The 27642-nt window shown below is 43.8% G+C and overlaps 1 protein-coding gene across 1 annotated transcript in view; it reads right to left on the reverse strand.

Moving 5' to 3' along the window:
* Positions 1–27642, reverse strand: part of LOC120921130 (extracellular calcium-sensing receptor-like) — a 64110-nt gene that overhangs the window by 12023 nt on the left and 24445 nt on the right. Inside the window, exon 4 of the mRNA XM_040334014.1 lies at positions 26432–26659. Within this exon, the coding sequence (XP_040189948.1) occupies positions 26432–26659 (228 nt within the window). The remainder of the gene's footprint in view (positions 1–26431; positions 26660–27642) is intronic.

Here is a 27642-nt window from a genome sequence, read left to right on the forward strand (position 1 = left end):
AATTAGGCGCGCTCCCGCGCCGAGCGAACAGCGCATGCTCCATCGGGAAACTTTCCCGACGTGCATTGCGGCAAATGACGTCGCAAGGACGTCATTTGCTTCTAAGTGAACGTGAATGGCGTCCAGCGCCATTCACGAATCACTTACGTAAACGACGTGAAATTTAAATTTCACGAGCGGGAAGCGCAGCTATACTTTAGCATTGGCTGCCCCTGCTATTAGCAGGAGCAACCTTGCGCTAAAGTTGCCGTACGTAAACTCCGTACCTTGCGTGCCCAGGGCCCGCGCAACTTTTGTGAATCGGTGGTAGTATGCAATTTGCATACTATACGCCGATCACAATGGCCGCGCCCCCTAGCGGCCAACGCAAGAATGCAGCCTGAGATATGAAGGCATAAGGAGGCTTATGTCTGTCATATCTTAGGCTGCATTCGGTGTAACGAGGTTCCTGAATCAGGAGCACTCGTTACACCGGAGCAAGTAAGCACTTGCGCCGCGCAACCTATGGTTGCGCGGGCGCAAGTGCTTCTTGAATCTGGGCCAAGGAGGCTTATGTCTGTCATATGTTAGGCTGCAGTCGGTGTAACGAGGTTCCTGAATCAGGAGCACTCGTTACACCGTAGCAAGTAAGCCCTTGCGCCGCGCAACCTATGGTTGCGCGGGCGCAAGTGCTTCTTGAATCTGGGCCAATAATTCTATATGACAAAAAAGGGAATGATCTGAATGTGGACCACAGTATTTTAAATCACTACCACGTGATTTTTTTTAACAAACTAAGCTTTATTGTGTTCCACACAAAATACAATATATAGGTATAAGTAGCATACTAGACATTAACATAAAACCCAATAGCAAAGAACAAATTGAAGACATTGATTTATGCAGCAGCACCAATTCACAAAGCGACACAAAAAGAAAAATAACAGAAAATAATAATATTGACACAGAGGGGGGCCTCTCGGGCGAGAGACAGAGTCACAATCAGCAGTATAAATTATTAAAGAAGCAATATCACAATTAGCCTCAGTGATATATTGGGGACAACCTAAGTGTTAATTTATACAATGGAGGGAGTAGGAGTCTAAGTTACCACTACAAAGTACAAGTCAATGGAGGCTATAGCCATCTGTCTAATGCCCCGTACACACGATCGGAATTTCTGATGGCTTAAAATCCGATGGAATTTTTCGCCGAAATTCCGTTCAAGCTGTCTTGCATACACACTGTCAGACCAAATTCCGACCGTCCAAAACGCGGTGGCGTAAAACACGACAACAAGCCAAGAAAACTTCAATGCTTCCGAGCATGTGTTGACTTGATTCTGAGCATGCGTGGGTTTTTTCTTCGTCAGAGTTGCACACAGACAATAGGAATTTCCTATCGTTTTTTTTTTTTTATCTGAAAAAAATAAAACATGTTCTATTTCTAAACACCGACGGAAAAAAGGCAGATAGGGCCCACACATGATTGGAAATTCTGATGAAAATAGTCCATCTGACTTTTTTCATCGGAAATTGCGATCGTGTGCACGCGGCATTAAGATTTTGTTTTATTTGCCCTGACAGCCCCTATTTGTATAAATAACCCTTTTGTAAGGTAAATTGTTATTTATTACATTAATCCAGGAGTGTGTTTATCCATATCAGAGTCCAAGAATAGACCCAACAAGCATTGTCTAGGATTCATTGTCACTGGTGAGCCCATCTGACCATGAAGGAATTGGACAACTTGCGCCCAAAATCCCTGAATGTGAGGACAATGCCAGAGTAAATGCCCAAAGGTACCAGTGGAGATTAGACATTTGGGGCTTGGGGAGGGACAAAACTTAATCATACGTTCTGGGGTAAGATATGATCTAGGACTAATGTATATTTGAGTAAGTCTATCTGACATTTTAGGAGACACTCATTTACCAACCTCCAACAAATCACTCCATTCTTCATCATCCAGTTCACCTGCCTCAGCTTCCCATCTAGGTTTGAGGGAGTAAGCACATTGGGATGCAGATGGGGTGATTAGCATATCTTAGAATTCTGATATCAACTTACGGGACTCATCACTGCTTATCATGGCCAAGGCATCTAGAGTAGACAGAACTGGGTATTTACCTCCAAACTGCACATGCAATGCATGATGCAGCTGGAGGTACCTAAACAGCATGTGGTTCAGAAAAGTGACTGATTTTAGTTGGTCAAAGGCTTTGAGTCTACCATAATGAAAGACATGTGAAAGCATATATATATACCCTTTGAGAGCCAGACCTTTGGGTAGGGAATCTGTGGAATTGCACCCAGGTATTTAATATACCACAATGGAGTATTGTTATGTAACATAGAGCAGTTAATTTTAGACACGGCCAGGTACCGTCTGTGCTGGAAAAGGAGGCCAGAGTGGCTTGAAGAAACAAGGGAGCTACCCAGACCCCTCAGCAAATCACAGAACGGATGCAAGAGATGTGACTCAGGGACTTGACAGACCAGAGAGAGGTAACTATGGTTATCATATTTATCAAAATAGCAAAAGTGGGAGAGTTGTGCCTCCAGGTAATATAAACCAAAGTCAGGGATTGCCAATCCACCGAGAGACATTGAGTTTTTGAGGACATTTCATGACAGCTTATGTCTACGGGCACCCCAGATAAAGGACTGTAACAAAATATCCATGATTTTTAAGTATTTTAGTGGAATATACACTGGAGAGTGCCAGAGGACATATAAGATTTTAGGCAGTAAGATATTCTTTTTCAAGGCTTATTCGACCCACAACTCCCAATGGCAATTTTGGCCATATCTGAGTTTTACATATAAGAAATAGTATTAGGCCTCGTACTCACGACCAAACATGTCTGCTGAAACTGGTCCGCGGACCAGTTTCAGCGGACATGTTCGTTCGTGTGTAGGCAGTAACGTACAGAATTCCAGCAAACAATCGTCGGCCAGACCGTTTTCCAACGAACAACTGTTTCCTGGTCTTGCTTTAAAACAGTCTGCTGGAATCGTGTCCGTCAGACATGTTCGGTCGTCTGTACACAAAAGCAGCGTACAAAAACCCCGCGCATGCTCAGTCCAAATGAGGAGACGGGAGCGCTCGTTCAGGTAAAACTCGCGTTTCTTTGGGATATGGCACATTCGTCATTAGAAACCTTTTATTCTAGCAAGAGAACAATGTCTTAAAAAGGCGCACTAAACCACATTTTAAAGCCTCGTTTGATTAATTCTTCTCTTGCTAGAATAACCCCGTTCTCTTGCTGATGCAATTTCAATAGAGTTGTCCCATACTGAAATGTCACATTTCTTGCTTGTGATGTAATCCTTTAATAATGTTTTCTATGCCAGACGTGTGTTTTGGTTGGTGGTCCTCCATAATTTAGAGTATTCATTTTTGTAAAGGAATGTGCATTTTTTTAATTTCTTTTTTTGTTTCTAGTTATGTCACCATTTAAACTATTTTTTTTTTACATGTATTTTTAATTTTTTTTTTTTTTTTTTGGTGTTTCATTAGAGAATATTAAACCATGTTGGCACACCAAATGTCCCCCCCCCCCCCCAAGGAGTGTGTCCTTTGTAAATTACCCATTGTATATTTATTAAAGGTTTGCTGCCTAATAATCCCCACAGTATATCAAACAATAGACATGTTTTCAAATGAAAGCAAAAGGCCTTTTATTCTGGCAAATGTCATCACAAAAAAATAAAAAGAACGGCAGCACTAGAATAGATAGCAAACTATATGCAAACTTGCATTTCCAACATGGTGAAGGATAAACTTCCAAGCCTCAGGAGCCAAACACAAAAATATTAAGCAGCAGCACACAAACAAAGGAACCCAAACTGTGGTAGTACAAACAAGATGTCCTTTATGTGGAAGGAAATGGAAGGCAGAAAATCAACGTTTCCTCCTCTTTCCAGCCTTCCCTCCAGGCAGCCTTCCAGCGGATCGAACACGGGGTCTTGCAGGTGGGGTTGATGTGGCAGCAGGAGGATGGTGTTCCGCAAGCCGGGCCGGGTCACATAGCCCAGTGTCTGGGGTCAGCAGGCCCCTCTGCATCCACCAAAGTACCTGGTTCATCAGGGCCTTTGCCAGTCTTCTCTGGTCCTCCTCCCCTTCATTTAAATCATGGGCCAATGAGGCACTGAAGGCCTCTGTGGGGTTGAGGGGGGCCCTCATGATGGCGCTTGCCTCCTGGATCATGCGGAGGCTTGCCTCCTCCACAGGCCTCAACTGCCTCCTTCGGCCTGATGGCCTCACCTGGGGGGGAGAAGACTGGCTGGTGGTGGTTCTCCTGGCCGGGTGGACCTGCTGCAGGCCACTGGGCCCAGCCTCCTCCTGGCTGCCACTGACCCCGGCCTCCTCCTGGCTGCCACTGACCCCGGCCTCCTCCTGGCTGCCACTGACCCCGGCCTCCTCCTGGCTGCCACTGACCCCGGCCTCCTCCTGGCTGACAGACACCTGAGGATCTGCCACCTCCTGGCTGATCTCTTCTTCCTGTGTGTAAAAAAAAGGAATTTTTTTACAATTTCGCTAAATAAAACCACACTCATTTTCAAGTTTTTCGTTCAGTATTTTCTGTTCATTATTACTTGAATACACTCTACTTCTGACCCCTGCAGTTGTCATCCCTGACACCTATTTGTCTGTACACCTTTTTGTTTGTTTTTTTCCAGCTTGGTTTTTTTTTTTCAATATCTAATCATTAATCCACCAAGAATTATTTAGGCCATAAATATAGAGGAAACTACTATACCTCCTCATCGAAGGGTGGCAGATCTGCATCTCTGTCAGCCAGGCCCTCTTCCTCCGACTCTGCAGGGCTGTGGTCATCTGGGGAATGTCCGCTGGAAGGTAGCATGGAGGAAAGGTTGGAAGAAAGACTGGACATCGTTTTCCTGCCTTCCATTTCGTCCCGCAAAAAAGCCATCTGTTTATAATACCACAGTTTGGGTTCCTTTGCTTGTCTTGCTGCTGCTCCCGATTTTTTGATTTTATTAGCTTTGTATGCTCTCCTGTATGTGCTTCTGAGGTTGGCAAGTTTATCCTTCACCATGTTGGCAGTGCATCCTGGCACCCAAGTTTGCATATAATTTGCTAGCTCTTCTAGTGCTGCCGCTCGTACCTCTTTATTGCAATATAACGAGTGTTTTGAATTCCACAGGATGGGCGTGTCCTGGTATTTTTGAAGTAAGGCCTCTATAGATTCCTTGCTTTGTAGGAGGTCCATTTCAATTTTTGAAAAATTATATTTCTTTTTGAGTCTAGATTACAAAAACATAAACCACAGAAAAATAAATATTCCAAAGGATCAGCGTTGACCTTGATCTAATATGTGTCTTCAAATTTATTACCTATATCTAATTCCAAACACAGTCTCTCTTGTTTAAACAATGATTGGCAGCTCGGCCGCATTGCTTGTACCAAACATTGATTTGCTAGATGCAGAGCCATTGTTCACATTGCAGTAAATATTTTAAATATATTAAATTAAACAATGCTTACAAATGACAGTTTTCATCTAGGCACTCTTTCATGTGTAAATCTCATACCCCTGACAATGGATGACATAAAAGACACTTCCTAATGACCTCTGTACAACCAACACTTGAACAATACTTTGCCTGATCTGAATACACCATTCAAAAACTTGTCAATGAGGTACAGCATTGTTCACATCTCTATTTTGTGAGGTGTCCAAAAGCATTTGGATACCAAAATAACATTGTGGTACCCCATAGACAGAATAGCTTAAAAAGGGTGCAACCAACAGCCCAAACCCCCATCCCATGTGTCTACATTTTCAAGGCCTCTGCTGATCACATTTTTAAATTCCTTACCTTCCTGTCTCTCGCTCCTCGTTTCTCACGCTCGCCTAATTACCGCGTAAGATGCGTAATCACGGCGTAAACCTTTTTAACACTCCGCGTATTTATGAAACCCCGCCCTCGTCACCTTTGCGAGGCCCCTAATCAATGATTTTAGGAAATATGGCGTTAACTGTGTATGTTCTGGATGCGCTCGAAGATTCTCCGCGTAACGGACGTAAACACGTTGTTTGCATTCTCTACACTCCGCGTATGTATTAAACGCCGCCCTCTTCTCCGCCCATGGCGTAAGAATTCATCTTTTCCACGCCCATAATCTCTGTGGGAAAGGAAAGATGGCGATGTCACACGAGCGGGCACGATGCTCTCATGCCACAAGTGAAGGGACAGAGGCAGGGACGTCCCGATCAAGGAAAAGAAGATATAAAGCCACTAATATGCGGTTCCAGGAAATGGTGGAGTTAGTTTACATCATGCGAAAAAAGGACTATGATGGTGAATTAGGGCCATACAAGACCCCTAACCGCCGAAAGGCACATATTATGGACAAGGTGGCGAGGAGAATGCAGAGGATGTTTGGGATCACCAGGTCCAAGGAACAGCTGAGGAAACGATGGTCAGACTTAAAATTGAGGGAGCCACATCAGATGAAGAAAATACTTAAAATTCTGCGTAAAAGTAAGTAAATATATATTGGGTTTGGGGGGGGGGGGGTGGTGATTGTCTGCAATAATGTGTTGCCATGTATATTTCACCATCTGCCTCCTTGGCCTGCTTGTAATTTTAAAGACATGTTGTTATTTATTTTTTAGAACATAAATAACTACATATTTACAAACAGTGTTCTTAGTAAACAACGTAACATCACATAGTTTATCAGAAAGGCTCGGTTATTCCAGGAACAACACACCTGGACATGGCTCACTGGCCAAAAACTTTGTTTGTAAACATTGTGTAAAAGCTAGTTCTATAAAAAAAAAGAAGGAGAATGGGAAAGGCAAACAGGATTCATTCTAAAAACAGTGGTAATAAAGCAGATGTTTTCACATCTGCAATGCAGAGCACCTGTGTCTCCCCAAATCAAAAATGGGTTTTGGTAGGGTATCCCAGAAATACAGTTTAGGGGGGACATCCATGTGTGTCACTTTGCTAAAAAGGGGCAGGATCAGAGCTTGCCATATAGAAGTAATTGCAAAATGTAGGTTTGGTGAAAGATAAAAGTAACTAAATGAAAGCATCTTCTAAGCAATGTGTGCGATTTATGCTCTCCAATATCTGTGTGCTGATGAGTCTACATTTTTTTTGGTTTATTTCAGGGGAAAGAAGTCGCCAGCATTTGGAGGAGGCAGAGAGGGCCAGACAAGGCCAAAATCTGCCATCTCAACATGTGGAGGAGGAGGAGGATGTGGAAGGAGAAGAGGATGTGGAAGGAGAGGAGGATGTGGAAGGAGAGGAGGATGTGGAAGGAGAGGAGGATGTGGAAGGAGAGGAGGAAGGAAGAAAGGAGGAAGGAAGAGAGGAGGAAGAAGTAATTTTGGACTTAGAAGTCATAGCAGATGAAGGGCAAGTGGCGGAAGAACAATTTTGCGATTTGAAAGAAGGTGGATTGATGGATGAAGGAGGAGTCCAAGATGATGGGGAAGTGGTGGAAGAAGGAGGAGTGATTGAAGATGATGGGGAGGTGGTGGAAGAAGGAGGAGTGATAGAAGATGTCGAAGAGGTGGAAAGGAGAAGCCCATCAGGTCAGTGTCACCCTAGCTTGATTCCAAAAAACATATGTAGATAGGCCTCATTGAAAAATAATATTGTAAATGCCATTTTTTTTTTGTTGGTTTAGGGGAGGAGGATGGTGTGCCAAGATTTTCACGTGCAAGTGCTGCTATAATTATTCAGCAGGTAATGGAGTGCAGCACTGAAATGCACAATATGCGTGAAAGGATGTTTCTCATGGAACAGAATGTAACAAATGTCCTTTTGGAATGCAGCACGGAAATGGACAATATGCGGCAAAGAATGATGGTAATCGAAGCAAATTTTAAGAACATTATTGACATGATGGGCCGTGTCAAAGACTGAAACACCCCCCGCCCATCCCCCGCCCCCACAAACATTTTAACAGTTTGAATAATGAATACGCCAAAATTTGAAGATACACACACAGTGTGCCAACATGTGCTATCTGCCATCACAGAATATCTAATGTCTGTGCTTTGTGGGTCCAACCCCCTCCTCCATCCTCAAGTAGTTGAGAGGAAGGGTTTGCTCCCACAAAACACAGACATTGATCACCCATGATGTCAGATAGCACATGTGGCCATTTGTCTGTTGAACCAATGACATTTGGCGAGTTTGCACTGAATGTGTGTATCTTCCAATTTTGGCGTGTTCCAGTGTGAAAGCACACCATGACTGACTGCTGTTGTGAGTTTTTATATTTTTTGAATTTGATTTTGTTACTTTTTGACCATGTTGAACATTTTGGGATACTATAAAGTTTAGACCATAAAGAATAAACAACGCCAAAAATTATTTTCAATATATATATAGAATTATAAATCTCTCTAATCACTGAATTTAGTGAAGTAGAGATTTGACTCAAAATTCTCACCCAAAAATTTTGTTTTAGAAAAACACACCAAAAACAAGAAAAATGGTTACAAAATTATTGTTTTTTTTACCTAAAAAATATGGCCAAAAATAAATTTAAGGCGGTAAACACCCCACCAAATATAATCTATATATATATATATATATGTAAACAATAAATCTAACTATATTTGAGGAAAAAAAAAGTGAACTTGTTAATAAATGTATAATCTGCATAATATTTTTGGTTGAATTACGTGAAAAAAAAAAAAATTTTTTAAAAAATTTTGAAGACTCCTAAGTACAAAAGCAGGGAGTAATGAAAAAAATCAAAAAATTTTTTTGGGGTCATGAACAAGCAAAAATAAAAAAAAATTGACCTCAACATTTACAAATGGAGTTGCTTCTTATTTCTAGACTCAATACCCTGTTTGTAGATGAGTGAATACTGTGCAAAATGTGGTTAGTTACTAAAAGTGGAGAAATCAATTATGCATTACAATTGAAGAAGTTAGTTAGAGAACCAGGAAGACAGAAAAAGAGAAAAAGCATTAATGACAAACAACTGTATAAAGTCCAATGGTCTAATTATTTATTATTTTTTAGAATATTCCTTTCTTTGGGGGCCGAATTAGAAAGAAATATGATCTGGCATAGCAATGGCCCCCCGACCCATGAAGTACTCAACATATTTGTCGCGTACCTCACGAGCTGATTGGGGGGCCAAGCCAGCGCGACCAGTGTCCAGCCCGGGAAGGGGATCTGAGGGTAGTCTTGCCTCAGAACCGATGTCGGGTAGGTACGTCTGGGAGTGCCTGCGTAAAAAGTTGTGCAAAATGCAGCAGGCAAATACAACGGTGTCCAATTTATATTCCGCCAGATGTATCGATGTCCTGAACAGGCGGAACCGGTTGGTGAGTATCCCAAAGGCATTCTCGACTACCCTCCGAGCCCTGGCCAACCGAAAATTAAACACACTCCTCTCTGAGGTGAGGGTCCTCTGGGGAAAAGGCCGCATGAGGTGAGGACCAAGCCCGAAAGCCTCGTCCGCTAGGAACACAAACGGAAGTCCTTCCACATTATCTTCATCTGGTGGCAATGCCAGACCACCAGCTTGGAGACGATCATAGAAATCAGTCCGTGCGAACACTCCCCCATCAGACATCCGGCCATTCTTCCCCACGTCCACATATAGAAACTCATACTGTGCCGACACCACCGCCATCAACACAATACTATGATAACCCTTGTAATTATAATAGTAGGACCCCGAGCGGGGTGGGGGCACAATGCGGACGTGTTTCCCATCTATTGCTCCACCGCAGTTTGGAAAATCACACCGCTGGGCAAATTGGGAAGCCACAGACTGCCATTCCTGTGGTGTGGAGGGTAGCTGTGGGGACAAACAAAATTAGAGATTTAGTACTTTGTAACAAATACATCCTACAAGCATCCTTGTGACAGTTCACAGTATTAAAATTGCATTAGAAAAATGTGCATGGAGAATTTGGAAAATGAAATATATAGGGCCACTTCATTAAGAGACTCCACAGCCCTCTGATGGGGACAATAAAAGTTTGAAGGGGGGGGGGGGGGGGGGGAAAAACCCCAAAAAGTCCTGTTTGAAAAAATGGCAAGGTGGGTTTGTCCCTAGGATAGCATGCTGGACAGGTTAATATTGGGTAAGGGACAAATATGCAGGTAGGCCAAGAATAAAACATGTAAAGCTGATATCAACATGCATAGGGAGAAAAGCTAACGTTAGTTAAACACACAGCATATCTGGGAAAATAAAAATAAAGTTAGTTGGCCACATTATTAGAGCCAGGAAACTTACCTTAATATACTCCTCATGCATAACTTTGATGATGGCAGCACACGTGTCCGGTATGATGACCCCAAGCGCCTGCGGAGAGATGCCTGTCGAGAACTTGAGGTCCTGCAGGCTCCTCCCAGTCGCCAGGTACCGCAACGTGGCAATAAGCCTCTGCTCGGCCGTGATGGCTTGGCGCATCACAGTGTCCTGCCTCGTGATATAGGGGGACAGAAGATCCAGCAGACGGTTGAATACGGGGTCCGTCATGCGGAGAAAATTCCTAAAGTCATTAGGATTATTCTCCTGGAGTTCCCTAAGCAGAGGCATATGTGAGAACTGGTCACGCTGGCGCAACCAATTCTTGGTCCAGAAACGCCTCCGCCCCCTGTTTCTGGCCAAAGTACTGGACAAATGAACATATCCAGCAGCCATCCCATAAACAGCACCAACTCGCGAAAATTGACGCTGCTGCTCCATCATGGCTTCAAACCGGCCGGCTGGTCAGTCAAGAACACACTGAAACAGAAAGCACTCGCAAATCCAGCACTACCTGCGACAAACGCGCGACAAACAGATACGAGCGCACAGGATGCAACTGCTAAAGCAGAAACAACCTGCTTGCCTATAGCCGAATGACAACTACGTTACCGCAAGCACACGCACTGAACCCGTGAATACACGCTGTCAAAGCCTGGAGACCGAGAAGCGCGAATCAGCTCTAACCAAACCTTCACTAACACGAGCAAACACGTAACTAGCAAAAGAGGAACAGAGGGCGGCGCCATTAACTTTGGTCTTCCCCTTTATAGTGACGTCGTACGTAGTTTACGTGCACGCGTTCCGGTACGACGGGAATTTGGTCCGCTGGTGTGTACACGCCAGCGGAACAAAACACAAATCAGCCTTGTACGCCGGAAACTGTCGGGCAGACAGTTTCCAGCGCACAGATCCGGTCGTGAGTACAAGGCCTTAGGGGCTCCACATTCGATAGATGAAGTCTGATATGGTCCTAGAGACCCGGATACCCAAATATTTAACTGCTTGCCGTTCGCCAACCGTCGTTTTACGGTGACAAGTCGGCTCCCCTGCGCGAGAGCACAAAATATAACATCGGCTCTCGCGCAGGCCACTAGCGGCACAATGTATGAACAGAAGATCAGTCATTTCCCCTAGTGAGGCCACCCCCCTACAGTTAGAACACACCAAGGGAACATACTTAACCCAGGGGCAGACTGACCATTGAGTCACTCGGGCACTGCCCGAGGGCCCCATGTCACTAGGGGGCCCCACCAGGGTTGCCAGGCTCAGTAAAACCAGGGACAGTATGTAAAAATCTATGTTTTTTTTTACATCTGTCCCTGATATGTCTGAATCCAACATGCTTCTGATGTGAAAATCCCAAGATTTTAGCTGCCCAGCCTCTGCACTGCCTCCTGGCGTGGTGGCCATCTGTAAGCCCAGGGGCCCCATAGTCTTCTATTGCCCGGGGGCCCCATGAGTTGTCAGTCCACCCCTGACTTAACCCCTTCCCCACCCCCTAGTGTTAATCCCTTCACTGCCAGTGGCATTTTTATAGTAATCCAATGCATTTTTATAGCACTGATCTCTATAAAAATGCCAATGGTCCCAAAAATGTGTCAAAAGAGTCCGACGTGTCTTCCATAATGTCGCAGTACCAAAAAAAAAACACTGATCGATGCCATTACTAGTGAGTGAGTGAGTGAGAAACTTATATAGCACAACACATGCGAACTGAAACGCCTCTGGGCGCTTGGTATCCATTCCCTGGGCCCTCAGAAGAGATGGGTCTTGATCTTTCTCCTGAAGGCCAGGTGGTTTACCTTCAATCGGATGGTGGTTGGTAGAGCGTTCCATAGTCTGGGTCCTTGGACCGCAAATCTTCGTTCTCCTTTGGACTTGTATCTGGCTTTGGGTATCTGGAGTAGGTTTTGGTTGGTGGATCGCAGAATGCGATTGGTGTTGTGAGCTTTTAGTTTCTCGCATATATATTGGGGCGCATTTCCCAGAATACACTTATGTGTTAGACAGAGTGCTTTGAAAGTGATTCTGTCTTTTACGAGCAACCAATGAAGGGATCTCAACGAAGGTGAGATTGATTCCCATGTTTTTTTCCCAGTCACAAGTCGAGCGGCTGTATTTTGAACGACTTGCAGACGAGTGATTTGGTATTTTGGGAGTCCAAGATAGAGGGCATTTGCATAGTCAAGTCTGGAGTTGATAAGTGTCCCCACCACGACTGCTATGTCTTTTTTTGGGATAAAGGGAGTGAGTCTGCATAGAAGGCGCAGCAGATGGTGCGGTCCGCTGACTACTGACCCTATTTGTGCATCCATTGTCATGTAGGTGTCGAAGATGACTCCAAGACTTTTGACTTTGGTCCTGGGGGTGATGGATTGACCCAGAATGGGCGGGGGCGTCCATGCTGTTGCGGGATGAATCTTCCGATTGGCCTGAAACAGGAGAAGTTCTGTTTTTGAGCCATTGAGTTTAAGGTAACTCTTTGTCATCCACTTTTCTATCAAAGTAAGGCATTTCTCTAGTCCAAGATAATGATCCTTTTTGTTGCAGATGCAAAAATATAGTTGTGTGTCATCTACATAAGAGTGGTAAAGTAACTTCTGGTTGCTGACGATTTCAAAAAGAGGGCGAAGATAGATATTGAAAAGAACAGGCGACAGAGGGGATCCCTGGGGGACTCTGCATGACATTGTGCGCTTTTCAGAAGTGAAAGACCCCAGTTTCACTATTTGTGATTGGTTTTCCAAGAAGGAGGAGAACCACGATAAATCACATTCCGCAACTCCGGCTACTTCGACTAGCCGTGTCAGCAATAATTTGTGGTCTACCGTATCAAAAGCTGTGCTTAGGTCCAGCAGTACTAGAAGACAATATTCTCCTTCGTCTGCGGCCTCTAGAGCGTCATCCCATATTTTGAGCAGTGCTGTTTCTGTCCCGTGTTCCGGACGGAAACCGGACTGAAATGGGTCAAGTAATTTATGGGTGTCTAAGTGATGTTGTAGCTGTTGTACAACTTCTTTATCCATTACCTTGGAGAAGACATTTAGGCCTGTTATGGGGCGACGGTGGTTAGGGTTTTTGGGGTCGAGGGTGTTTTTTTTTAGAATTGGTTTGATTATGCCTTGTTTCAGCAAGGATGGCACCATGCCCTCCTTGAATGACTGGTCTATGAGCTGCATGATAGCTGGAGCCAAAATATTGGCACATTCTTTCAGCAGTTTGGTGGGGATGATATCATTGGGCGCTGTGCTATTTCGCCTGATGATATTTTTAGTGGCATCAATGGAAATGGGTTTTAGAGTGAAGTTAGGTGATTGTGGCGGAATTATGTGGGTATTAGGTTTGTAATTTAGGGGGGAAGATGGAGGTTGTATTTTGCTGAATACTTTCACGGATTCTTTCAATTTTGTTGATGAAATAATCCGATAATTCGTTGCAAAATTGTGAATCAGAATTAGGGGCTTCTAGACAGACTGGGTTCATGGTCTTGGTAACTAGATTGAAGAGTTCACGGGGGCGGTTTAGGGCATTGGTGATAATGTTGGAAAAATGATTTTTTTTGGCAATAAAGATTTCTTTATGGTATTTGTTGGTTATTATCTTATAAATGGTGTGGTTTTCCTCTGAAGAGCTTCTTTTCCAGGCTGCTTCAGCTCTTCTGCGCTCTTGCTTTAGCAACGACAGCTGGTCGTTAAACCAGCCGGAGTTGTTTTTCCGGATGCACGTTGTGCATTTTGGCACTACTAAGTCGGCTGACTGCAGCAGAGCCTTGTTTATAGCATCAAGAGTTTCTGTGGCTGTTTGATGTAGTTGGATTGTTTTTATTTTGTTCCCTAATGTAGTTTTGAAGAGTTCCGAGTGGAGCTTCTTCTGAGATCTAGTCCAGTGTGTTGTCACCGGTTTTACCGTTTTTTTTGAGGGGGCATTTATGTTAATTGTGAATTTAATGGCATGGTGATCAGTCCAAGGTTGCGGCTCATTTTCCAGAATATTGATTTCCAGATCTTGTCTGAAAATGAGATTGAGCGTGTGACCTGAAGCATGTGTGGGACCACATACTAGTTGCTGCAGACCTAATCATTCCAAGTGGTCAATGCAGGCATCGGCGACGGAGTCCTGTGAGGAGTTGGCCCAGAGGTTAAAATCCCTGAGCAGCAGGAGATGTTTGGTGTTTAGGGTATAGGTGGAAATGAACTCTGTCAATGACATGAGCAGGTGCATTTTTGGACCCGGTGGTCTATAGCACAGGAGTATGTGAACAGTGTCCTGGGAATTTGTTTGCAGTTGCAGAGTGAGGGCTTCCATAAATGGAAGTGAGTACTGAAGGCCTGGTTTAGTGATCAAGAGGTAAGTCTTGTGGATCACCGCCAGGCCTCCTCCTCTTTGCCCCACTCTGTTTTCTGTTAAAATGCGATAATTCTCTGGCACCAATTCTCCTAGAATGGTGTTACAGTCGGCTGTGAGCCAGCTTTCTGTGATAAAAAGGCAGTCTAAATCGTTTTGTAGAATGAAATCATGGATTTCTTGTCGGTGTTTTACTGCCGACCTTGTATTGACCAAAGCGCATTACATGTGCTTAGGTTGTGGTAAATGCGTGTAATTTTTGACTGTCGATCGTCGATTGATTCTTAACAGTTGCTCATTCCTTAGAGCTTTTTTGGTGACGGCTGGTAATATTGAGGCGAATGGCTTTAGACCCCAAATGATTTCTGCAGAGTATCTCAGATTAGACATAATCGCAGAAAAACACTGGGGAAAGTGATAATTGATCGGGGAGGTATTCAATGATGATGGGAAGGGCGATTTCCAAATCGCAAATCACTCGGCAAATCTTCCTCCCCTTTTGATCCAGAGGAAGGCGAAAAAACCCTGGCCGTGCTATGCCAATCTGCCGTGACCTTGGAAAAAAATTCCTTCCTGATCCCACAAGGGTGATCGGGGGAGCCCTGGATCAAACACTTAGTGGTGGCGGACCCTGGAATTGGAGCTGTTGAACCTGAGGATGTGGGGGTGGGAGCTTTAGGGCTGGGGAAGGGGAGTGGGGCTATGTCCCAGCAACTGTGATATCACAGTTGCTCGGGTGTTGCAAGATGGCCGCCGACCGGGACTAGGCCCGAGCCGGGGGCTGTGCAGCTGGGTGAGGCCCGGTTGTAGGGAGGAGGGCGCTTTGGGGCACCAAGGGGTGATGGTAGAGATCCTCCAGGGGCAGGGGTGGTTTAGTGAAGTTTGAGGGGGTTTTTGAGGAGCAAGCGCGGCGCACCGCGGTCGCCGCAAGTTAGCCACGGAATTGTTCAGACTGAGGTGGGATTGAGGAATGGAGGCAGCGGGGATGCCACGATCATGGCTGGGAGTGTGGGGGATGGAAGATCTATCCGTTATCCCCTTTGTTGGGCCGCAGCCGCGGCTTATCCTGAAAAGGACGGTCGCAAATTAGCCCAAGGGGAGGTGGATAGGCCTGAATGAAAAAAGGCCTTACCTTGATGTTGGGGAGGAAAGAGGGAGGCCAAAGGTGGAGGAAGAGTAGCTGTCCTGGATCCTGGCTGAGGAGACCCCTGCCTGTCTGGCCCTAGGAGTGAGAGTTAGGAGTCGGCGCTGGGGGTGCAGAGTCCTGCTGGATGTCCAGCTGGATGTAGGAGGCTGGAATATCGCTGGCTGGACTACCTAACCTTCCTCTGGCAGCAGGTGCTTCAAACCTCACTGCAAGCATAAGAAGGGCAAATGACAATTGATTCCTCCTGGTGATCCTACGAGTGAGAGCAGACTCGTAAAAAATAATATTTAATAAACATGCCATAAAAATACCCCCTATTTTGTAAACACTATAGCTTTTGTGCAAACCAATCAATAAACGCTTATTGCGATTTTGTTTTACGAAAAACATGTAGAAGAATATGTATCGGCCTAAACTGAGGAAAAAATTGTTGTTTTATATATTTTTGGGGGATATTTATTATAGCAAAAAGTAAAAAATAATATTTTTTTTCAAAATTGTCGCTCCATTTTTGTTTATAGTGCAAAAACTAAAAACCGCAGAGGTGATCAAATACCACCAAAAGAAATCTCTATTTGTGGGGAAAAAAGAACGGCAATTTTGTTTGGGAGCCACGTCGCACGACCACGCAATTGTCAGTTAAAGCGACACAGTGCCGAATCGCAAAAAGTGCTCTGGTCTTTGGGCAGCAATATGATCCGGGGGTTAAGTGGTTAAAGGAATTGACTCTGACTGAGGGCAGGGTTGCCTGTTCCATTGATGGAGGGAAAACATCAGTCGGGAGGATTTGGGATTTACCCCAGTTGATTTTAAGACCTGAGAACCTAGAAAATTGTTCAATGATATGAAGTGCCAATGATAAACAGGGACCTGAGTAAAAAATATATAAAATAATATAATCAGCATTGAGCCCCACTTTTTCCACTAAGGAACCAGAACACAGACCTTGAATTCCAGGGTGGGACCTAAATGACAGTCTGGGGAATCGAAAGCTTTGGCAGCATCAAGTGTGACTACCACCAAGGAGCCAGTTTAATTGTGAGAGGCCTGAAGATTCTTAAATAGACGTCTGGTGTTAAAGGCTGTGTTCTTGGCCTGCATAAAACCTGTCTGATCTTGATGAATTAAAGAAAACATTACCTTGTTTAGAAAAAGGGCTAGGATCTTGGCTAGTATTTTGATATCAGTTTGCAATAGGGAGCAAACTGATATCAACCTATATGACTCAGGTTGAAGGGGATCCTTTCTGGGTTTGGGTATTAGCACTATAAGAGATTCACGTATGGAATCAGAAAGGGTAGAAGCCTCATATATAGCATGATAAGGAGCCAATGATTTAGGTACTAATGTGTCAGAGAAGAGGGTATAGAACCCTATAGGCAAGCAAGCCATCTGATCCCGGAGCTATGTATCATCTACTGAAATATGAGCCTCCAATTTAAGTTTCTGTGCCTTTGTCAATTTAGAGAAGGTAAGAGCATCCAAAAAGTCATGTAGATTTTGGGCAGTGTAATCGACTTTAAATGTACAAATGTCCCCAAAAAAGTGGCAAACTCTCTTGTAATCATTTCTGGGTCTGTAATGAAACCATGTGGAGGTGATCTTAATGCAATAACCACTGGGGGTCTCAAATCTATATGAGCCAGATGAGCTATAGATTTTCCTGGGTGAGGTCCATGTTTAAAAATTCTTTGCTTATTGAAAAAAATATGATGTCTAGACCACTCATAACACATCTGGTATACAACTCTAATTTTGAGTCTAGTAAGAGAATCTGCAGAGGGTACAGTTTCATATGGCACCTCCAAAGAGGTTACCTGAGCCACTGCCTGAACATAGGAAGATTTAGAAGACTGCTTATATCTAGAGATATGCTCTGTTAGTAGTAGACGCGCATATTTTTTAAATGCTTCCCATACCACCAGCGGAATTGCTGTGCCGGAATTAAAGTTAAAGAAAAACTTCCATTCTGTATTCAATTCATCTGTATCCGGTAATATAGATAACCAGAATGGATTCAGCCTCCAGTTTGCTGTAGAGGAACTAGTAAAAGGAGTTAGGGTGACCCAATATGGGGCATGATCTGATAAAAAACAGGAGCAGAATCCAGCCTTCTGTAGTCTTGAGATTAGCTGCTGGAAGAACAGAATAAAGTCAATTTGAGACAAAGTGGAATGAGGGGTAGAAAAACAGGAGTAAGCCTTTCGACTGGGATAGAGATGTCTCTATGTATCTATAAGGGCAAAGTCCACCAATAGTCAACTAAATACGGTCTCATGATTTTGCTGTGGTGCTTGTGGCTCTAAGCCCATTCTATCCAGACTAGGATTGGCTACCATATTAAAATCGCTCAATCACAAAGCCGTGACAGATGGGTGTTGGGACATAAAATTAAAACCTTCACTTAAGATGGTAGAGTACACCGCATAGAGACGATCTAGGAAAAATTGTCCCCCTCCTCTACCTCCCTCCTCCCCGGCCTGGGTAACACTACTTGGAGTGATCCGTGGCCTTGAGCGTCCCCTGCTCCCTGCACGGACATAGGAGACACAGCACATGCTGCAGCCAACATGGCACCCGTTCCTCGTCCTGAGGCCTCTGCTGCAGAATCTTCTGTGCTGCATCCAGCACCTTTTAAGCTCTAACAAATGGACCCTGACTCTTTAGCAAGCATTGCACAGGCAGTGATGACTCTCCTGACCCACATTATAGCTGAGGACATGGATTAAGCTGTTCTTAAATGACTAGAGCACCTTCATAATGAGCTTCAGGTCCAGAGAATCAAAAAGTGTATCTCCTCTATAGAAGATGATACTGCCACAGTGTCTGCGGCTCTTGCCAGGCTATCCACAATGCAAAAGGTGCTCCAGGATAAAGTGAATGACTTGGAAAATTGTTCCAGGTGCAACAACCTGCGCATAAAAGTACTTCCAGAATTCTACTCTTCTTCCACGCTCACCACCTTCTGCTCGACCAATAACAGTTAGGGCTATGCACCCCATGCCTTGTGGAACGGGCCCATCGTATTGGTCATCCATCTGAATCGTGATTCAAGCCCCGGTCTGTACCTGTCAGATATCTTACTTACACGGACAAGCATGCACTACTTCAAAAATCCCACCAAGCCCGCACTCTGACCATTAATGATCAGCCACTGCTCCTCTTTGCAGATTACTCCATCAAAGTCATGCCCCAGCACAAGGCCTTCTCCGTGGTCTATTCCTCTACAACAGCCACATCAAATTTACACTGGCGTACCCAGCTATTCTGCATATACAACCTACCACGGGTGAGCGGGTCACATTCCCTTTTGCATCTAAAGCTGAGCACTACCTTAACATCACACAACCTTCAGCCATCGATTCTTCCTCCCCTGGAAGATCTTCTCTATCAACCATAAACCAGCAAAGTCCTGAGAAACCTCCCTACACCGCTGATCACGCATTCCTGATAATCAATACAGTTTGTGCCTATTGTCTTTTTATAGCTGCCTAGCCTGTGCTATCTCATACATCTTGAGAACCGATCATCTGGAACATCATTTGCAGGGGAGACCCTCTTTCTATGTTAAGTCCTCACCACCTGCTGTTACTTTGCCTCATCTAGCGGACCTTATTAGCTGCCACCTAAAGCCTACTCTGATTTACTTAATGCACAAGATTGTTATCCCCACTTGCTTATTGGCTTCCCCCCTCTCCTTCCGTCACCAGCCCTTACCTCCCCTTCCTGACCCTACCTCTGCCCATTCTCCCTAATCATCCCACCTTCTATAGACCCCCCTCTTCCGGAGATGTTTCATGTCTACGAATACAGAGGATGCACTCTTGGACGGGGTATGTTGGGAGTGTGCACCATAGGTAAAAGAGTGAAGTCCCTGTTCATTTTCTGGAGGATTACCTTCCTTTTTTGTTGTTCACAATTTGTGTTTTATTGTGCTATATTTTCTTGTTTTATCTCTAGGATTCTACCAAAGCTCTAGTGATGTCGGATCTGATGGGACAATGTCTGTGGTGATACCATCTCTGTTTGGGCTTCCTCATGTCTATCTGTCACAACAGCCATGGCTCCTTTGGATGTTGGGGTTCACCTAAAGGTAATATCATGGAATTTCAAGGGGTTACGCTCCCCTAGTAAGCGTATGCAAATTTTGAGACACCTCAAGCACTTGCAGGCAGTTGTGGCTCCCTTACAGGAGACTCACCTGACAGCCGATAATCTCTCTTGCTTTTGTAAACTGTGGGTAGGCAAGGTCTTTGGCTCCCCAGCTGTTGGACGCAAAGCTGGGGTTGCTATTCTTCTTCATAAGAACCTCCACCACACAATCAGCTTCATTGAAACAGACTTGGTCAGTCACAGACTTACCTTTCATCTAACTATTGCCTCTTGTGACATTGGTATTTCTAATGTCTATGCCCCCAATTCCCTGGGACATTATTTTTTTCAATACTTTACCTCTTGGGTCCTGCATGTTACTGAACACCTCCATATTATTGGTGGGGACTTTAATTCAGTCATGCACCTATCTGAGGATCGCACCCCAGGGCTTTGCAAATAAATCCCCTCAGCCAACACACCCACTATGATAGCTCATTTGATCTCCTCGCTCCACCTCACGGATATCTGGCATACTTCTCATCCCACTGATCAAGAATACACCTTTTTTTCCCATCCGCACCACTCTTTCTGTCGTACTGACTACCTTTTTTGCTCATACATTGCTTTCCCTTTGGTGTCCTCACCGACTATCGAGAACGTGGTCATCTCTAATCACTTCCCCGCTAGTGTCCAGTTTCTGGTATCACGTGCTCTTTTGGCACAGGCACTTGGCGTTTCCCCTCTTATCTGGCTAGCAACGATGACTTTAATGTTCTTCGCTGTGCTTGGGCTGAATTTGCCAAAACCAATGGGTCCCATCTGACCACCCATAATTTGTTTTGGGAAGCGGTGAAAGCTTTTCTCAGAGGACACATTATCTCTTACACATGCCAGCTCAAAAAACAAACTTGCCTCCAATATCTGCAGGCCATTGAGTCTCTATGATTGGCCCAATGTACCTTAACTTTAAACCATACTACAGCCAATACACTTACCTGGCAAGCAGCTAAAAACACTTTTGACCATTATTCTGTGGAACAGGAGATTACACTTCTGGCAAAACTATTCTCTGACTGCCACCCACCTACCCATATTGGAGCCCTACGATGTCCTAAGGGTGGTATTGTTATTGCGCCCTCTGAGATTAGCACCCTTCTTACTAACTACTATACATCCCTCTACTCGGAAGTCTCCATTGACATGGAAGCAGCACATAAATTACTTGCAGGAATACACCTGTCTGCTTTATCTCCTGAACAGTTGGAGACCTTAAACTCCCTCATCTCCATTGATGACATAAATAATTTTCCTTGGCCTAAATAGTACACCCTCTTACTAGCGGCGTAACTATCCTTAACTATGTTTGCCTTACAATCTAGTCTATAAAGTTTGTTTTCTATAACAATTTATGAGTACTAATATTGTCATTACAAAGTATGTAATTCTAACTAGGCATTCTACTCTATACCAAAATGCAGCTATTATAGCGTATTATAAGCACTACATTAGTATAGATTTTATTAAATTTATAGACATTCACGATACATCTCTTGATTTGATGAAACGATCCAACATCCTCATATACCTCCCGTGCTGGATCTGGCTTCCACCGGGACACCCGCGGGATGTGCCTTACCGGTGCCGGTGCCTGTGCTAAGCAGTTTGTAGGTTATTCAACTTCAAAGACCAGGTGAGCACGGGGCAGTCTCTACTGTCACTATATAATAACTACTATGACAAAACTTTTATGTATGTATTTTTCTTTATTGTTTAAAGTTTCCTGTTTGACACTGTACTAATGACATATTTTTGTGTTCTGTACAAATCAGATGAAACTAAAGATGTGTGCAAGGCCCTGACAAAGCACTTGTGTGAAACATGTTGGCTGATCGCACCATGAAGTATCTTGTTTCATACATCAAACAGCAATTTATGGTCTATGTATATGAACTGTATTTTAATGTTATCATTAATAAATTTATATTTTTCTAAAAACAATTTGTTCAGTGTGCTCACCTTATAAAACAGACCAAATATTTACCATTAAAGTCTATTATTTCACTGGATCCTGAGAAGGAATTCAACAGCATTAGCTTCTCTTGGACTGTTCATGGTCATGAGGGTGTTTGGCATGTCAGGACCCATTCTACACTTTTTTAAAAAAAATTAACGCCTCTCTGACTGCTCACCTCGTTAGCCCTGATTTTATTTCCCCTGACATTCCACTCACCAAAAGTACACGCCAAGATTATCCTCTTTCCCCTCTGCTTTTCAACATCGCCATAAATCCACTCTACACAATTCTGAATTCTCCATCCGAGATTAGCGATGTCACGATAGGCAATCAAGTATTTCGCTCAGCTCTATTTGCTGACAACATTCTCTTTTTCTCTACTACTCCTTCCTCTGAAATTTTCCTCCTTTAGGAATTGTTTGCAACCTTCCGGACCTGCTTGGGACTACGTATTATTTTTGACAAAAGTGAAATCTTAGAGCTTAATCCACGACTAAGGCTGGATCGACTCATCTCCATTTATAGCGGCAAAGCAAGATATTACCTACCTACTGTAGGTATACTCTGAATTATCCCCTGGTGATAGTCAAGATTGTCAAGGAGTTGGAAGCATGGGCGGCCCATCCCCTTTCACTATTTGGGAGATATCATCTCTTCAAAATGGTCTTATTTGCAATAATAATGTACGCTTTTCAGACCCTTACTGCTTAAACATAAAGATGTCCAAAAAATTCACATGGCCCTGCTTGTATTTCTTTGGCATTTTTTTGACACGGCAGATGGCCTTGAATCACACTTCAAAAATGATGTCTCCCAAAGAGTGAAGGAGGAGCAGTTCTGCCCAATATTAGATTCTATAATCTCTCATGCATATTAAGGCAGGGTATTGATTGGCTGACCAAAAATTATTGTTATTGCAACCATATGCTGGAGGGCACCCTTGTGCCCCCATTCAATCTCCAGGCTATCCTTCACTCTAGCTTATGCTCCCTGCGCCACTCCCTAAGATCTAACCTGTTAATCAGGGACACAGTTATTACCTGGAGGGAGGTACAGAGACTCCTGCTCTACACCATCTCATCCCACCTTTCCATACTTGGTAAACCAATGTTCCCCCTTTATCAGAACACAAAGCCTTCGCTCAATGGTCCTCCTCTGCCCTGACTATAACCAATTTCATCGATCTGGTCTAGGAACTTTCAAACACCACTAAGGGCTGGCTAATCAATGCTTTCTTCCATCATAACAGGCATTTTACTACCACCAGTTAACCAGCTTTCTCAAAACTTTCTTTAGCCCACATCAAAACCCCTGCCAGCACTCGTTCATTGACGTCATGGTGCACCGGGGTTAGTACTCAAAGTCAGAAATATACTCTAACCTTATTACACAGCAGGCTACCAAATACCACCTCGTTCAGTCACTGAGCTTTGATTCTTGACAACAAGAATGCCGCAAAGAAGATCCTGGCAGGATACCAAAAATACCGCTCTCTGGTAATCTGTGAAATGTGGTGGGAAACTCAATTCAAAATTGCCCACAATGAATATTTCCCATTTTGACACAGCAAAGTTGACGCCTCTCTCTACTTATTCCCCTGGCGTAACACCACCTGCCCATCTCTTTTCCATAGGCTGTGGACCTGCCAATCAACTTCTACATTTTAGAATCAGATACCAACCTATATTGACAAGATTCAGCATTTTACTCTGCCCAAAGACCCTATGCTATGCCTTTTCAGCTGTGACACTCTGCTGGCTCATCATAGTGTCTCTCTCCCTCAATGGATTCACATCTGTCTCCTCACAGCTCACAGAATCCTCATGCAGGCTTGGATCCACCCCACCCCACCTCAAATTGCCTCAGTGACACAAGCACTTCAAACTTTTTTTTTTTATGGAGAAAATGGACACTGTCACTCAAAACATCAAAACCTTAAAATGTTTTTTTTCGAGGTGACGTTGCTTTATGGAAAATTCCTTTATTCCAGAAAAAATCTCCCTTCACGTGATGTCCTTCTGTTTTATGGACTGGTATCTGCGTTCAGAAATAACCAACACCCTGAGAAAACTTGGGATCCGAGACACTTCTAGCTCTTAGACCTATCATACCCCCCAACAAGCATTCCATCTAGTTTATATGTTCCATCACTACCTTACTTGACTTGAAATATACATATGATTATAACCTTGCTAACCTTTATCTCCCTCTCCGGTTATAATGTATACCTGCTTCCACTCATCAGGTTATTCCTTTGGTAGAATCCACCATCAGGTACCTTTCTTAAGCCTGACACTATGATATCAGTTGTTCTGCATCTACTTAATGATGTTAAGCCTAATGCTTTGTCTTGTCTATGACTTCTCGTACTATTTTACACTGTGAAGGTTATGTTTTTTGTTTTTGTTTGGATACACCTCTGGAATAGGTAGTATGGGTAGAATGAAAAGCCCACCCAATCCAGAGTTTCTTCAATTCTACAAGGATCCTACAACATGTGTTTCTACCAGGAAGATGACATCAATACGTTGACATTTCAGAAATTACTCATCTATGAGACCACGGACGTTTCCAAATAAAAAAAAAATAGGGGGCCATTGGAAAAACAGGGAATAGTATATGGGATCAGTGGAGGTGGAATCCTCAGGCATAACCAACATAGACATGTAATAAAAATAAAACAGCATAAGTAACTAAGGTGATTGTAAAAATCAATGCAATTACATTATGACTCAAATGCCTGGGTTGTACATAAGCAAAAGCCCCCAGTAAAAAAAAAGAAAACAAAAAACTAACCCACCCAGCTCTACATACACCCCGACTTTTGTGAGCATAAGTCCCAAACTGTGTTCTAGTCAAAGTAGCAATAAACATACATCAGCATGATGTCTGAAGTAGGGAATGACAACAAAGCACTAGCTGGGGCATTATACTTGAAAAAGAGGAAAACTCTTTGTCTTTATTACTCCACTAGGAGGGCAAAAATACTAAGAAGGGCAGTGGATATAGAACGACTTAGGCTGCTTGCTGCAAGTGTTCGTTAGAGATGACACAAGTCTGAGCATCAAACAGCATCAGCCCCGTCAGCATAAGTATAACAAGGTGTAATTCCAGTAATAGTAGCAGTGGCATCCTGATACAGACCTTCAAAACCGGTTATGAAAACAACAAAGGCCCTCATAAGAGGGCCATTTCCTTATGGCTAGGTATCCAAATGTGTAAGAACATAAAACAACCACCATGTCTCTTTATAGGTGAATATGAGAGGAAGAATAATCGCATGCCATAGGCAGCCTCCCTGCACATGGGAGGGAGATGAAAGGGGTAGAAATCCTCAAAGTGCTCACAGCTCGGGGGGGGGGGTGTCTAGTCGATCCAACCATGCAGTAGCTGCCTCGTGTTCCTCGAAAAAGTGAACTTGATCTTCTCCAACAGCATAGAGGCATTGCAAACTTGGTGAACCCGTAGGCGCTGACTGACTTCTGTGAAGCAGATGCGCTGTCGATGGACCTCCGCAGAAAAGTCTGAAAATGCCAGAATCTGGGTGTTATAAAAGGGTATAATATTTTTTTCCCTGGATAAGTGAAGGATGGCATCTCAGTCTTTATAGTTAAGGATCTTGGCAATAAAGACCTGTGGAGGCATTCTTTGTGGTGGTGGTAGGGTCAGCAACTTACACTACTCAATGATGTTAAGCCTAATGCTTTGCTTGTCTACGGCTTCTCGTACTTTTTTACACTGTGAAGGTTATGTTTTTTGTTTTTGTTTGGATACACCTCTGGAATAGGTAGTATGGTCACTACAAAAGTTTGCGAGAAGGCCTCTCTACCATATGTAGCAATAAGGAAATGCTCCAGAAATGTGGCAGGGAAGTTGAGCAGCGAGGGCGGCAAGGGCCAATATACCTGGAGCGAGAAGAGCTCTGAAGACCTCCCGGGACCAGAGGACAGGCTGACTGGGGCCAGAAAACGAGGATGGGCAGGAGGTGCAGGCAGCCAGGGACCACTCCATCTCACAGCAAACATATCCTCTGGAAGGAGCAGAGAACTGTCCCCACCCAGAACGAGAACGGACTCTGCCTGATGCTAGCCATCATAAAAATCCTGCTGCCATGAAAGATGCCATATCAAGTTTTACATACAACTCCCCATAGACAGGGACTGCAGACTGGGACATGGGTGCACTCTTTCTCTCCCTCCCCCTCGCTCTCTCCCCCTCTCTCTATCTCTCGCTCTCCTTCTATGAGTGTCTATGTCCCGGTCTGTGTGATGAGGAGGGGGGAGGTATTAGTAGTCAGTCACATTTAGCTGGACTTGTTCTGTAATGTAGAAGATTTTTTGTAGTTCATCCACTTCTTCAGGTATAATGAGTGATGGGAACATATTCCGGCATTTATATCCACACATCTAGACCTGACACTTTCATCTAATCACCATGGAATGAGTCAGGGCAGATGTTGGCTGTCTATGAACAGGATGGGGGAGGGGGTTAGGTTTTGTCTGGAGATGGGTTTAGGGACAAAACTAGAATGTTTCTTGTATACGTTCTGGATCAGCTTTCCCAGTGTAACTCACCTTGTCTCCATTCCATGATATTTGCTTTGTTTCTAGTGTAAGTTGCTGACCCTCTGAAAGGAACCCATCAAAGTGACCCACAAGCATACACTCAGTGATATTTATATCTTTAATTCTTGTAACCCAATTTACAATGTCCAATGGGCTGGGCAGTTCTCCTTTTCCATTAAAAATCATGACATCACCATCCTGATCCTTGTACTGGACTTCTTTTACATAGCGGGACAGCTTAACAAAAGACAGAAAGGATTATAGGTAACAAATATATAGAACATTTATACATGTTTAACTATAAATTGTTTATCTAGTTATATATCATTTAGAGAATGTCATCAGGATGAGATGACCTGTTTTCTGAGCATTTATAATCAGATACATTTTATTGGGTCAGAGCACCTCTGTGTGACATGAAGAGGGTCCCTTCACACCCAAGCCCAGGCCCGGGGTCACCCCCGACTATGGGGCACACTCAAGGGCCACTGACAGCCTAACACTCCATCTCCAGCTTCCACACAAACTTTCCTGGCCCAGCTGGACTAAACCTAAGTATTTTAAGGGAACCTGCCCCCTGCCAAACCATCTGTTGGGGATTGGTCAGGGCCCTCATGAATACTCCAGGCAGCTCCTCCTCACCCATTCTTATATAATCTTTTGCACGTTTCTTCAAGTAGGAGGAGGTCTCAGAGATGCTGTGTGTGAGTCATCCAGCCCTCCCTGAGTCACTCAACCATCCCAGATAATACAATACAGGCTTGGCTGCCAGCCAAGCCTGAAAAAAAATGTTCCTACACTACACTACACAAATCCTACTCTAGCACACTAGAGGGTGCTACAATTATTAAACCACTCCCATTCACATTCACCCAGCACATGCACATAGAGAAACAAACAGCTATTTCTTCAGAGTAACAACAGGTAGGAGTCTTCAACAGAGTTTGGTAAAAATCCATGCAATGTACATAGATCCCCCAGTAGGTAGTGTTTTTTCTCAACAAAAGTGGAATTACTTTTTAAGAGAGGACATGAATATAATGTACAAATATTGTTTAAAAGTGACTTCAGTAACTGTGATAAACTGTCCCTGAAGAGGAGGCGTAACCTTAGATTGTGAAAAGGGATCTTTACTGCTAGAGAAGTAAAAATGTGCAATTCCCTTCCCTAGGAAGTGGTACAAGCTGAGAGTGATGAAAACTTCAAAAAACTTTTAGATA

The sequence above is a fragment of the Rana temporaria genome, chromosome 1, assembly GCF_905171775.1.
Source record: "Rana temporaria chromosome 1, aRanTem1.1, whole genome shotgun sequence".
In the NCBI taxonomy this organism is placed as follows: domain Eukaryota; kingdom Metazoa; phylum Chordata; class Amphibia; order Anura; family Ranidae; genus Rana; species Rana temporaria.